A 14,111-nucleotide genomic window follows, 5' to 3' on the forward strand; every position below is an offset into this window, starting at 1 on the left:
CGGACGTGACTTGTCTCGAGGTGCTTTCCGGAATTCGGTTGAAAAAGCAAAGGACACTCACAAAAACTCTCTGTAACCAAATGCGGAGATTCGAACTGGGTACCTCACAAGTACAAGTCTAGACTGTTACCGCTCCAGCAGTCTGTTAGCTGAAACGAAATTCGAGTCCCAACACATTAATTTACTGCCTTGTTGGCTCCCTGATTTGAAACTGCTTAGGATAAGAACTGCCTCGTCACTTGACTGTGAGCACGCTTAAGAAGCAAGCCGACCGTAACGTTCAGTAATTTACATACCTTGACACGAGTTGCCAGAAGGGTGCTTGAACTTTGTTTCCATGTTCGTTCCATGAACAACAAGAAATTCGGGGAAGAATTTACGTCGTCTGCTTTAATTCAAATGCTATAAAAGGCGAGGTTAGTGAAAACCATAAATCAATAATTGAACTTTAGTAGCCAATATGCTACTGTGCATAACGTCCAACGGAAGACCCATATATTGTAACAGCTACAATGTTTTTTTTCCTTAAACACGTAAAAATATAGATCCTCTTGTACATTTGTATGTAGGTATGTTTACGATTATATGGAATGAACATTTCCATATTACTTACAAGTTCGCCCAGCCTCCAAACATACAAAACGCAGAGTTATTAACTGTGTGAAGTAGGTGGTACATGTAGTTACCACTGGACCTTAAAGGGTCAATCTCTTTGGTAAATTGAGAAGAAGGAAAGATGACTGGAAACTGTTTTCAGCACAATGCCGAACGTCTTCTTCGACTGATCGAACGGGTGTATCGATGGCTTCCCCTGGGCACAGTAGTCAACAACAAGGTGCTTGTGGTACACGGAGGAATTTCTGATGTCACTGATCTGGACTGGGTGCGAAATTTGGACAGACACAAGGTAAGATATGCGCACACCTTGCGAGGTCTTAACAATAAACGGCTAAATTATTTTGGACATGTGTAGGCCAGCCTTACAACGAATTACGTATTTTACAATGGTAACCTCAAAAGTGAACATTACATAGACCTATTTCTAACAATAAAATATTGTTCACATTTTCGATGTTGTGAAAGACATATTACATCTCAGGTAGACCAACCACATGTGTTCGGAATCATTTGTTGAAAAACGTACTTCAACCGTTTTAACTTTGTTAATTAAAATAAATTTTAGCGTTTCGATGGAAATTGAAAAGTTACCATGGAAACCGTAAACGTAAATAACCGTGCTTTCAGGAATTTAAAACTTTGTACATAAAGGATTAAAGATACGGTCTTTAAAAAAAATCATTAGAATGTGTATTTATGTTCAAGTCAAAATTTTGATCGGTTTTTCTGCAATATGTAGGCAAATGAGACATGGCCTAGTCTTGGGGGAACTGTACAGAACAAATTATTTAACGACTATTAAAATGTCTAAACAAAACAAAAACAATATTAATATACAATGAATACCTACAGAAGACCATATCATAACCGTGATCTAGCAGTCAACAGTTAGGTCATTTATTAAGTCGTACAAGATCTTTTTAAAGATCGTCCTCAGCTATTTAATCCATAATGTTTGTAATTTTAATAGTATGGGAAGTCTCTTTGGATTCATCCAAAATGTCGAATACACTTGTTTTTGTAATTGAAAGAGTTGTTCGATATGTTTAGGTTATGCCTTTAGTTCGTTTATTTTCAACCCATCCAAGTGTATTTTGCTATTGTCATTAATTTCATTTTGCGGCTGTAATTCTGGTGTTATCTTCTTGTTTCATTGTTCACTTTTCAGTCTCATATAAAAGTGTCGGTAATGCTGGGGCATTATCTGTTTTCACTCTACTGTGCTTCTGAATTTTTATAGCTTAAAAATTATGATGATAATTCTGTAACTTTTTAAAATTCAGACACTTCTAAACGCGTTATTTGGAATTCTGGATACCCTGATAGCCTTATTATTTAGCTATTCCAGATACAAATATATCATTAAAATACTCATCTCGGTACAATAGTTATTTTACCCTGTGTTTCTTTAAATATTAACCACATAAAAAATTTTAAAATTAAAACAGTAAAACTTATCTTACTCTTTGTTATTTTTTTGCGGAAAGCCACTTAGAAAATATAAAGTTAAATTTGATTTTCATATAAAGTATATATTATTACTATATTCAACCTGTATGTACTATATTAAATCCCTCAGAGAACTTCAGAGTAGACTTCCAATACCAGACTGAATCGATATCCGATTATTAGTTTCAGAGATAAAATATGCTTCCCCATTACGCCTTTACGTTATTTAGTCAGTACAAAAAGTTCCTAAATGTACTAAGAAGAATTCCAAACCTTCTAAAAGACTTGTAACGCGCGAAATATATTTGAGAAATAGTAACTGTGAAAGTTTTTTATACAGGCAGCTGTAACTTTAAGCCAATCATAAAACCAGCATGACTCACATTCGATGATGTTTCTTTGCGGTCAAAAGAAACGAAGTTATGTTAAAATGCAACGGGCTGTAACATAACCCTCACCCCTAGAATCTATATTCGTAACATTAACATTGATACTATCGTACCATCTGCTTCTCAGTCTTCCAAGTGGTGGCTTTCCTATAGAAGTACCCACTGAAATCTGTAAACATTTTCTGTCTCTGTCATCCGAGCTACATGCCCAGTCCACTGTAGTCATCTTTACTTCACTATCCTAGAAAGCATTAGGCGATCTGCATAAATCGCGAACATCCTCGTTAGCCAATACTTAATATTCCCAATTAAAACATTCTTCATAACTTCACATAATACCTTGTTTAAAAATTGTGTAATTTACGTTCTGTCAGTAATGTAACCTAATCTAATTTCCAAACCTTACAAAATAAATGCGCAATTATTCATTTTCTTTGCAAAATCCTGCCTTTCAATTAAGTAATAACAAGATTTTCGAATTTTTGTTCACTTAACTTCATTATGAAATTTGGTTCTGTTGGTTGTAACCGTTCCCAATATTACACAGTCATTTTATCCGAACTACAATTTGTAATATGAAGTTTGGAGGAAATTAATTTGATCACTGGACTTGGGATTAAGTTCCCAGATGAATAACCGCGGTTTGCGGGTCAGGGTAGAGTTCCACGTTCATGTTGTAGCGTAAGAAGTTACTTCAGTTCTGTGCCGTTTGTGGCTGTAGCAGTGAGCATTTGTCACTAGAATTAATGGACATGTGTCTGTTATTAATGATCGGTTCAGAGTTCGAGAAGCTTTTGTGGTGTTCTCGGTATAACAGAATACGAAGAGAAACATCTGTGTAAGCTCTGTTCATAACACTTCATACTACTTGACGAAATCGACATTTTCTTACAGTCATGTTATTATTATTATTTAGTGTTCTGTCTGACGACAGGTCCATATGAACAGGATCTTTCCATCCTTTTCTCGGACTGGGACCTGTTCATATACGTTCTTGGCAGATGATCCAGAAGTGGTTGGCCATTGCCTTCTTCTGTGTGTGAATGGAGTAATTGTTGGGATGCCACGGAGAAACCGGGGAAGCCCCCGGAGGAAAACTCCGTGTTGCCTAGACCACGGCCTTGCCCAACACAAGTTATACATTCGGGCACCGCCGGGAATCGAACCCGAGATCCCAGGATTACAAGGCCAGCGTTCTAACCGCTAGACCACTGTGTAGTAATCGCAAATAAACCCGATGAGGGACTGCCATTTGACCGAGATTCGAATCATGCACCTCCCACATTTAAGTCTATATTGATACCGCTACTCAGTGACGTGAAAATGATTTATAAACTGTAAATCGGGTTGTATTCGGAAGATGGCAGTTATCTGAATCAACTAGTAGACCGGAATAAATTAGTGATTCGCATTTGTACCTCAAGCAAATGCTGAAATACCATCTTAAAATATGCCGCTATGGCATTTTTGAAAATCTATACTCAGTATAGCCCGTCACAGTCGCGTGATCGGTAGGTATGACGAACAGATGGACTGAGCCGGTTGTATTCTGTAGGAGCTCCGTATCATGGAACGCTCAGATGCAGCGGGTATATTGGAATTCACCGCCAATCCAATAATCTGATATCACATCGGCTGTTCACTGTCCTGTCTCTATTACCATCATCAGACGTGACGTCTCTTGTTTCAGTACGTGTCTCTTTTGCGACCACCGATCACCGAGAGTTCTGCCCCGGGGGCTGAGCTGATCGACAAGCTAGAGTGGAAACAGGTGAGCTTACTCAGAATTCAGTTTAGTTTATTCTGTAAAGGAGATGGCCGCGTACCACTACATGCCTCCATCATAATTTCCCATCGTCTGTCTGACGATAGAGGCAGTAAACACGTCCAAAACGTCGATAAACGTCTTCCAGACTATACGGCGCAATATCCCGAAAGACAATAATTTTCATAGTTTTCGCCGTGAGAACCTCAATTACCACGTAGAACTTACTGACTAGCTGAGTAACTATAAAACTTTATATTGTGATCCCGCAATATGGAGTTGGTTTACTCTTAAGATAGTGTAATTGCGTCATATTGTGAATATTATATCAATTATTTATTTTAATTCGTCTGATCACAAATATAATTTTTTATTTAAAATTTCTTATAATTAAGATAATAAAATATCATTCATGTTCCATATCGATTGATCGATTTACATATAATTTACGACATTTTATCACGTGCTAAAGTTGTATAACGTTAAATGAAATGTGGAAGTTTGATGATTGATATGCAAATAGACGGAAGAGTATTCCACTGTAGTGCTAATTGTTGACTTCCAATACATAAAAACCGTCCAAATATAACAATATTGGAAAAATGTATTCCAAGTTGGTCCACAAATATTTTCCAGAATCTTTCATTGCTATTTTCGATGCGTCATTGAGTTTGCTTTTAAATTTATTGCAAAGATGAAAACATTACAGACACAGGTCTAATCCTACAGGACAAGAGAGACGTGGGAAGTCCCAAAAGTAGATGGCAAGATAAGAATCTAAGTTTCGTAACATCGAAAAGGCCTCGGAATACTCAATCCTCGATTTGGTAGAGTAATAAAGAGTTGATGATTATATTACACCTCACAGTAAGAAGTAGATTTTTCTTATAACTTATTTCCCTACGTATTCATCTCGTCGAAAAATGTTTCAATTAATTATGAACGCATTAATGAGAGCTGTCATGAGAAAATTTGTGTAAGCTACGTCAGTTTATTACAAAATTCACAAAATTCGAATGGACTAAATTTCTCCCCAAAACTTTGGGTCAGACTTCCAATACCAAATTTTATAAAAAATCATTTAAATAGTTTAAGACCCCTTTTCTCTTTCTTGATCTTACTTTATTAACAGATGATGCATTGTACCTCAGGTCTTAAATTTTTTCCATCTGTTAGCCATTTTTTACCTTTCTTCGAAACCTCAATATAAAGAAACACCCAAATAAGTTCGAAGTTCTACATACTTTTTATTTTTAACGCAGTATAACATACATATAAGGGGAAACTGTCTGTGGAGTTAATTTTGAATTTATCTTTCAATCTAGAAATTGCATTATGTTGTTATGGTTCGCGGCACACAAATACGCTGAACATGTGGGGGTGGATGCTGAGTTGTCAGCGGTATCCACTTCTCTCTCTGGCGCTCCTCAAAAATTCGATATGAAGTTGCAGTTTTGTTGAAGTGTTCATACTGTAACCAATCAAACAACCAGCCCCACCTACGTATGAATTTTCTTCAGTATTATCAGTAAAAGTCACAACGAAGCACCACACTGCACTCTGACGGACGAAGATGAATTCACACACCTGTCACAAAAATCTTAACGAAAATCTTTGTATTCGAACTAGTAACTTGTCCGTCAAGAATGACGAGAAACATCTAAAATATGATAGTAATAAAAAATAGTCGTTAATGTTACCTCATAAGGCCCAAAACCTTTAACAGCATCACCGTGGAAAGTGTTATGACAACACACACATTTATAAATATAAATATTATTCCATAAAGCCTAAATTACTTAACGACATTACTATGACAACTATTGTGACAGCAAACCCATTCATAAATATTGTCCAACAAGACCCGAACTCCCTTAACAGTTAATGATCATCAACCTTCGATTCTATACTTTTACACTAGAAAGCAGACTTGCTTCAATTTAGGGCCGAAATCGAAAGCAGCTGTTGAACTTCTATAGAGGTCTCTAGTTACGTGACACCTTACATTACCTCACATCTCGAAATTTTGATTCACGAGTAAATTATTGATTATTGACCTATTTACTTTATGTTATAATAATTATGACTTATAAGCAGGAAATGATGTGTAACGAAGCTTTCATGGAACAGCTGATGGTACTATCCCAACATTCGACTGCACGATCTGAATAAATTAATTATAAACCCCATTCAGAAAGGTTGGAATTCGGGCTGAGCACTGAATGTGAGGCAGATATGAAATACACAGAAAGTCGCTGTCGAAGAGTCGTTCATTCGAGGAGTCCCGGGTTCGAAGACTGGCATTCTTAACTGATGCATTATATGTTTTTTCCAAGTCCATATAGGCTGGGTTAGGGACACCATATTCGACGATGTATGACCTGACCTACTCTGTCTAGGAAACTGGAAGCAGGTGTCGGTACCACAGAGGTTCCCCTTTAATGCAGAAGAGTCCGCTGTGATGCTGCAGGCATACACGTGGCCACTCGACGTAACACAGCGATCGAGGGGGCGGGGGGGGGGGGTATCTGCGGGGCAGGAAGCGAAAACCCAATTCCGAAATTTCAATGGAGTACCGAAGGTGAATTATGAACTCTGGATGACATTTATACTTCTATCGATTCTTCAGAGCACAGACTGAGGTCGTAGGAAAACAGTATACAGGGAGGAATGAATTGACACAGTAATGGAGAAACTTACGTAACGAGGAGCTTCACAATTGCAATTAGACTAGGATGGAAGAGACAAGGAATACGTTCAATATCTTGATGGAAATCACGTTGGAAAATGTTAATTTAGAAGACGAGGAAGAAGATGGAAGAATAAGACTGAGATTATTTATAGAGAGGTAGGCTGAAAGAGTTGGAGGTGGACGAAGCTGGCTCATGATTGGATCCAATGGCGGGATTTAATATTATTGCAGAAAATAAGAAAGGCGTGCATAATTTTATGACAGCAGACTATTGGGACCAATGATGGGAAAATCGCATGAAACTATGTCGGTCCCAAGACGAGCAGTGCGCGACATTTTGTGGGTAAAGTAGTGTATATTTTTCTTCGATTAATTTTGATTTTCTACTTTCGATCATCATTGTACCAATGCCTCATCCTCATCTATCACCATCATCATCAAAGGCTTGTACAGTTTGCCCACCTGAGGCTGGAATAACTTATAAGAGGACCATCTTAATCCTATCTATGATTTTGAGCCTATATAAACTCACAATTTTGTTACAATCGTTGGCTCACTGTCAACCAGGCATTCAAAGCCTTCTCCGTGTTTAGGCCTAAATCTATCCTATGAACGTACAGCCTCCGAAGATGGTTACTGAAAAATTATTAACACTTCTCACTCTTATATTAACAAGCACTTCTTTTCTTAAGGTGCTCTCTCCGAACGGAGGTTGACTATCATTAAGGCAACACTCACTGCATCGACGTAAAACGCTTTGAATTCCGTGCTAGATCTTTTTATGGCCGAAATTCATCTGTTTCTGTAGAGAATTACAGCTTCAAACCCCTTCAAATGGGGAGGGATTAAAATAATTGAAAATTTTACGAACACAAGGTATCGAAGAAGGGTTACTTCGGAAATTCAATATGTTTCAGGTTTTCGACATTTTGTGGAGTGACCCTCAGCCAGGTGACGGCTGTTTTCCGAACTCATTACGAGGAGCTGGAACTTACTTTGGGCCCGACGTGACAGAGAAGTTCCTGCAGAAGTATAAGCTGCTGTACCTCATCAGATCCCACGAGTGTAAGCCGGGGGGTTACGAGCTAACACACAGCAGCAAGGTACGGCACTAATTGGTCGGAACTGTAGCGCTAACTTTGTTAAGTACCGGCGCAGTGCAGGGCCCGGCAAGTACCGTACGTACAAGCTCTTAAAATATTTATGACTTAGTTATTACTTCATTGCTTGTTTACTTATTTTTTATTTCTATTTTCTATTTTTTTCAATCTTTAATTTAGAACGCTGGCCTTGTAATCCTGGGGTCTCGGGTTCGATTCCCGGCGGTGCCCGAATTTATAACTTGTGTTGGGCAAGGCCGTGGTCTAGGCGACACGGAGTGTTCCTCCGGGGGCTTCCCCGGTTTCTCCGTGGCATCCCAACAATTACTCCATTCACACACAGAAGAAGGCAATGGCAAACCACTTCTGGATCATCTGCCAAGAACGTATATGAACAGGTCCCAGTCCGAGAAAAGGATGGAAGGATCCTGTTCATATGGACCTGTCGTCAGACAGAACACTAAATAAATAAATAAGTGGTCAACATTCTTGCTTCGCATTGGTTAATTTCCAGACCTGAGTCTTTCGACCCAGAGAGATTTAGGTTTATCGTGGATTTACTTAGCCCCCAGCAAAGGTCATCAACCCTTCATACCGCACAACACGGAACTGTCGTCTCATATTAAGCAGCTCGGAAGTCCAAATTATCAAGTGTTCGTGCAGACATATACCATGACATTTATTGTTATTAGTTATTCCTTTAGGGATTAGCGTTAATGCACTTGGTCCTCGAAGAGGGCTGCGTGTGTGTGAGAGTGTGTGTGGAACGGTAGGGCGTGTGTGCTACACTTGGGTGGAGTAACTGGCCGGAGTAATTAGACACAAGTAGTTTTATGGAGCAATGTTATTTATGCTATGCCCTTAGTTCATGTGCCCATTAATAGGGACATTCTGTGCTAAGCAGGACTCAGTCGTCAGCGGACCCGGTTCAGTGTGATGATGCACACATATAATTCCATTGCTTGAATTGAAACCTTGCATAGCTCATCGACTCTTATGTTACTTTCTTGAAAAGACAAGATTCTTGCTGGCAAAATAATAGTAATAGCGACATCAGAATGCATAGTTAGAAATTATTTTACTTCGTTTTTATATTTAAAAAATCGATAAAAATTTATAATAACAGATGCGAATCTTAATAAAGTCTATGTTTTACATTATTCTAATTTTATGTAACATGAAGAGTTTCTGAGTAAACTGCTAACTAACTACCTAGATGGCTTACCGAACCCGAAGGTTCATCACCGAATTAACCAAAGCCCTCCACCGGACCCTGTCCTGGGCCAACAAAATCCAGTTTCCTTCAACTCCTATTTCCCATAGATCCCGCCTGAGATTGTCCTCCCATCTACGTCTAGGTCTCCCCAGAGGTCTCTTCCCATGAGGCTTCCCAAATAGTGGACCCAACCAACTAGATGGCTTACCGAACCCAAAGGTTCATCACCGAATTAACCAAAGCCTTCCACCGGACCCTGTCCTGGGCCAACAAAATCCAGTTTCCTTCAACTCCTATCTCCCATACTGCTAATGGCCCTCAAAGCACCCAATATTTATGTAGGATAAAGAAAAAAAGAATTTATTAAAAATCCACTTAGAAGCCGTTCCGCACTTGTAACATTAGGCCTGTGCTAACACGTGGGTCCCGGATTGATTGAAAGCGCGAAAATATTTCAGCTTCAATGTTACAATCTTTGCGCTTTAGCTACTGTTAAGTTAATGGTCTCTTACCCTCATGAATCGAGATGGGAAATGTCTCAGAAAGTGAAGGCAGCGTCGAGAAAGTGTCAACAGACTTCGGTCCTCCTTTTTCTTGAATATGATTACCACTCAATTCCTTTCAAATTACCTTCGCTAGGAAACATCACCTACCTGTAGCGTTAAATGTCACTGCATTTATAAGAACTTCATTCATTCTACGTATCATACGCGTTGGTGTGGAGGTAACGTCATAGACAGTGTGTTCGAATTTCTGCCGAGTTACGGATTATCTTGAATAATGTTTCCTATAGTTTACTTCAGCTTTTTTCAAGCGAAAAATAGGGCAGTGTATTCGAAACTTTCAAAATTATTATATATTTACCATTCGCGACTATGTTCCAGTTTCATTCGACACTGTATAAACTTTGTAGGTGAGCTAGAGACGTCAAAAATCCTGACACACGATTACTCATAGCAGACGGGATTTCTGAGGGATGAGAAGTACAAGTGACTGATCAGGACAGACTCCATACCAGGACCACAACATATACAATCTTCAGTTAATTTAGACTCCACATATAATAATTTATTTCTTTATATGTTCTAATGTTATGTAAATTAATGTTTTCGCAGGCTATGAAATAATGAACGAAAAATTCTAAGAAGCAAACTCCCTTCAATGAGTCAAATACGTCACAAAACGAATTCTGAGAAAATTTAATGAAGCTTGTCTTCCAGTAAATGAACATTCTTAATAAATTTAAGCGAACTTACAAAATTAAAATAATGACGCTGATTAGCTATCTACTTATATACTGTACTTAAAATACACCACACCCACAGCCTTTTATATTGGTAAATTGACAAGAAATACGCATATTAAATTTTCATATGCCATATACAAGAATCTTGATTATCACGTTCCATTAAAGGGAACAACACACATTAGTGTTCATACCAGTGTCAGGGGTGTAGATTCGATTATTAAAATATTTAAAGGTTAGGTTAGGTTAGGTTGGGTTGGATTAGGTTACGTTAGATTAAGTTAGATTGGGTTGCGTTAGGTTAGGTAAGGTTATGGTGTGTTACGTTAGGTTAGGTTAGGTTAGATCGTATATATTGAACGACATCCACTTCTTGCCCACGGCGCTACAACGTTTCGTCCCTCTTATCGGCGTCAACTATCTAGTATCGTGCCCACCGTAATACGAGTTTGACGCCAATGTTGGCGTCACGACGCTCGGCATCGGTTATCTAATCGATTGCTCCCTGTTATCTAAAACATATGATGTGAATTAGGCTCTATTTGAAAGCGCCGCGACGATGGGCGTCGATTTCTAAAATTCGGTTTCAATGTTATCCCAACGGTTTGAGAAGCACACGTGTGATACTGTGCCGGCGTCGCGGCTGATAGCGTCGCGACGCTCGGCGACGGTTTTCTACTTCGATATCACTTTAATCTAGACTTCTGAGATGTAAATCTGGCGTATTTTTGAGCCATCGCGATGGTAGGCGTCGCGACGCCGGGCGTCGATTTCTTAAGGTCGCTCCCAATATTGTCCAATGTGTTTAAGTCGCTCTCCACAAGTTCTGAGATGGCTTCGAGGAGATTGCGTCGCGACGCTCGGCGTCGGTTATAAACTTTCGTATGGTGCCTTCTGTGGACTTATCTCCAGTACGTTTGGCGTATTTCGAAGGCGACGCCATGTTAAGCGTCGCAACGCAAGCGTCTATTCATTATCATTGTGCATAGACTTGTTGGATGCAAGCCAAGCATTGCGGTATACCTCCAGTTCAATCAGGAGACTTTTCCGCAGTTAATTTGGCGTCTCTTGAGGGCATCGTGATGTTCGGCGTCACGACGCTTGCCCAAGAGAAGACAGCAGAGGAGAGAAAGAAAGTAAAAGGGGGATTTTTGTGATGTAGGTTAGGTTAGGTTAGGTTAGGTTCGGTTAGGTTAGTATAGGTTAGGATCGGTTAGGTTAGGTTAGGATCGGTTAGGTTAGGTTAGGATCGGTTAGGTTAGGTTAGGTTGGGTTGGGTTAGGTTAGGTTGGGTTAGGTTAGGTTAGGTTTGGTTTGACTATTTTAGGTTAGGTTAGGTTTTTGCGCCGTCTTTGGTAAAATTTCTTCCTTCGAAAGCGTCGCTATCTTTAGCGTCGTTTTTCTAGTATTATTTCCAACGTCATATCATAGTTATATTCCTCTTTAGGCGTCTTTTGATAGCGTCACTAGGCGTCGCGACGCTCGGCGTCGGTTTTGTACTTGAGGATTAGATATCTGGGAACTATTTGCTGTCAATTTTTAGTTATTTGAAGGCGTCGTAAGAATAAGCGTCGCGACGCCGGGCGTCGATTTTCTAAAGTCGCGCCAGATATTATTATAATTGTCTTAGAATCGTTCCTGCGTTCTTGCAGTGGCGTCGAAATGGTAGGCGTCGCGACGCTCGGCGTCGTTATTCTGGTATGTCTTCAGTTCAATCAGGAGACTTTTCCGATGTTAATTTGGCGTCTGTTGAGGGCATCGTGATGTTCGGCGTCACGACGCTTGCCCAAGAGAAGACAGCAGAGAAGAGAGAAAGAAAGTGAAAGGGGGATTTTTGTGATGTAGATTAGGTTAGGTTAGGTTAGGTTCGGTTAGGTTAGGTTCGGTTCGGTAGGTTAGTATAGGTTAGGATCGGTTAGGTTAGGTTAGGTTAGGTTGGGTTAGGTTTGGTTTGACTATTTTAGGTTAGGTTAGGTTGGGGCGCCGTCTTTGGTAAAATTTCGTCCCTCGAAAGCGTCGCTACCTTTGGCGTCGTTTTTATAGTACTATTTCCAACGTCATATCATAGTTATATTCCTCTTTAGGCGCCTTTTGATGGCGTCACTAGGCGTTACGACGCTCGGCGTCGGTTTGTACTTGAGGATTAGATGTCATCTGGGAAATCTTTGCTGTCAATTTTAAGTTATTTGCAGGCGTCGTAAGAATAAGCGTCGCGACGCCGGGCGTCGATTTTCTAAAATCGTTCCAGATAGTATTATAATTGTCTTAGAATCGTTCCTGCGTTCTTGCGGTGGCGTCGAAAGGGTAGGCGTCGCGACACTCGGCGTCGGTATTCTGGTATGTCTCCAGTTCAATCAGGAGACTTTTCCGCAGTAAATTTGGCGTCTCTTGAGGGCATCGTGATGTTCCGCGTCGCTACCCTTGGCCAAGAGAAGACAGCAGAGGAAAGAGAAAGAAAGTGAAAGGGGGATTTTTGTGATGTAGGTTGGGTTAGGTTAGGTTAGGTTATGTTGGGTTTGACTACTATAGGTTAGGTTAGGTTTTTGCACCGTCTTTGGTAAAATTTCGTCCTTCGAAAGCGTCGCTACCTTTGGCGTCGTTTTTATAGTATTATTTCCAACGTCATATCATAGTTATATTCCTCTTTAGGCGTCTTTTGATGGCGTCACTAGGCGTCGCGACGCTCGGCGTCGGTTTTGTACTTGAGGATTAGATATCATCTGGGAACTTTTTGCTGTTAATTTTAAGTTATTTGCAGGCGTCGTAAGAATAAGCGTCGCGACGCCGGGCGTCGATTTTCTAAAATCGCTCCAGATATTATTATAATTATCCAAAAATCGTTCATGCGTTCTTGCGGTGGCGTCGAAATAGTAGGCGTCGCGACACTCGGCGTCGGTATTCTGGTATGTCTCCAGTTCAATCAGGAGCTATACCTGCACTCGCCCCAAACGACCTATATGGCGTGTAGAGGGACAGCTTAGCTTACCTTACGTGAATTCGCTTTTGCCACCATTACCAATGCCACCTTAGTTAGAACGTGTCACCATGGTAACCATTGTTATTTAAACCGCTATCACGGTGTCTGTCCATAAACGTTACATGCTTGAAACGTTGTCTTCATATTAACCAATGTTGCCATGATAACTGGTATAATTAAGCCGCTTTTTCGATGGTAACTAATGTTATGCATTTAGCTGCAGTAAACACCCACATACTTTCTAATTACTCTGTACTAGAACAATCTAATGCCCTGTTATTTTGAGGATACCACTCAGATCTGTTCCCTCACCAGAGGGTATATGATCAGCGCGATTAATTTAGCGTGGTGATATTAGCTAGCACCAGCTACTGATACGGCTTATACTAAAATCACTACTAATCAAAACTGTACAAAACTGAATAATACAGGTTGTTTCCAGTCCGGAGCACAACAAAAATCATGACTGACACTGCAATAACATTGAAGTTCCGCCACGCTACTCTGTCACTGACATAGTTATTCTTCCGTCATCAGGTCTCACAGCCTTGCTGAATTTCACTCGCCTCTCGCGTAGGTCAGATGCCACCATAAAAAGGACATTATGTACCTTTTAGACTGTTCTGTTAAATTAGTCGGTTAATCGATGCGGCCTTAGA

The 14,111-nt window shown here is 39.9% G+C and overlaps 1 protein-coding gene and 1 long non-coding RNA gene across 4 annotated transcripts in view; one reads left to right on the forward strand and one right to left on the reverse strand.

Annotated features, from left to right (window-relative positions):
- LOC110832028 (uncharacterized) overlaps positions 1-14,111 on the reverse strand; it is a 226,817-nt gene that overhangs the window by 16,399 nt on the left and 196,307 nt on the right. The gene's annotated exons all lie outside the window — the stretch shown is intronic.
- Positions 1-14,111, forward strand: part of rdgC (retinal degeneration C) — a 42,136-nt gene that overhangs the window by 15,392 nt on the left and 12,633 nt on the right. The window contains exons 8-10 of the mRNA XM_022068642.2: positions 758-907; positions 4,147-4,227; positions 7,831-8,016. Of these exons, the coding sequence (XP_021924334.1) occupies positions 758-907; positions 4,147-4,227; positions 7,831-8,016 (417 nt within the window). The remainder of the gene's footprint in view (positions 1-757; positions 908-4,146; positions 4,228-7,830; positions 8,017-14,111) is intronic.

This window comes from Zootermopsis nevadensis, unplaced genomic scaffold (assembly GCF_977971745.1).
Source record: "Zootermopsis nevadensis isolate Lab colony 2312 unplaced genomic scaffold, Znev_1.0 Znev_ptg000024l, whole genome shotgun sequence".
In the NCBI taxonomy this organism is placed as follows: domain Eukaryota; kingdom Metazoa; phylum Arthropoda; class Insecta; order Blattodea; family Termopsidae; genus Zootermopsis; species Zootermopsis nevadensis.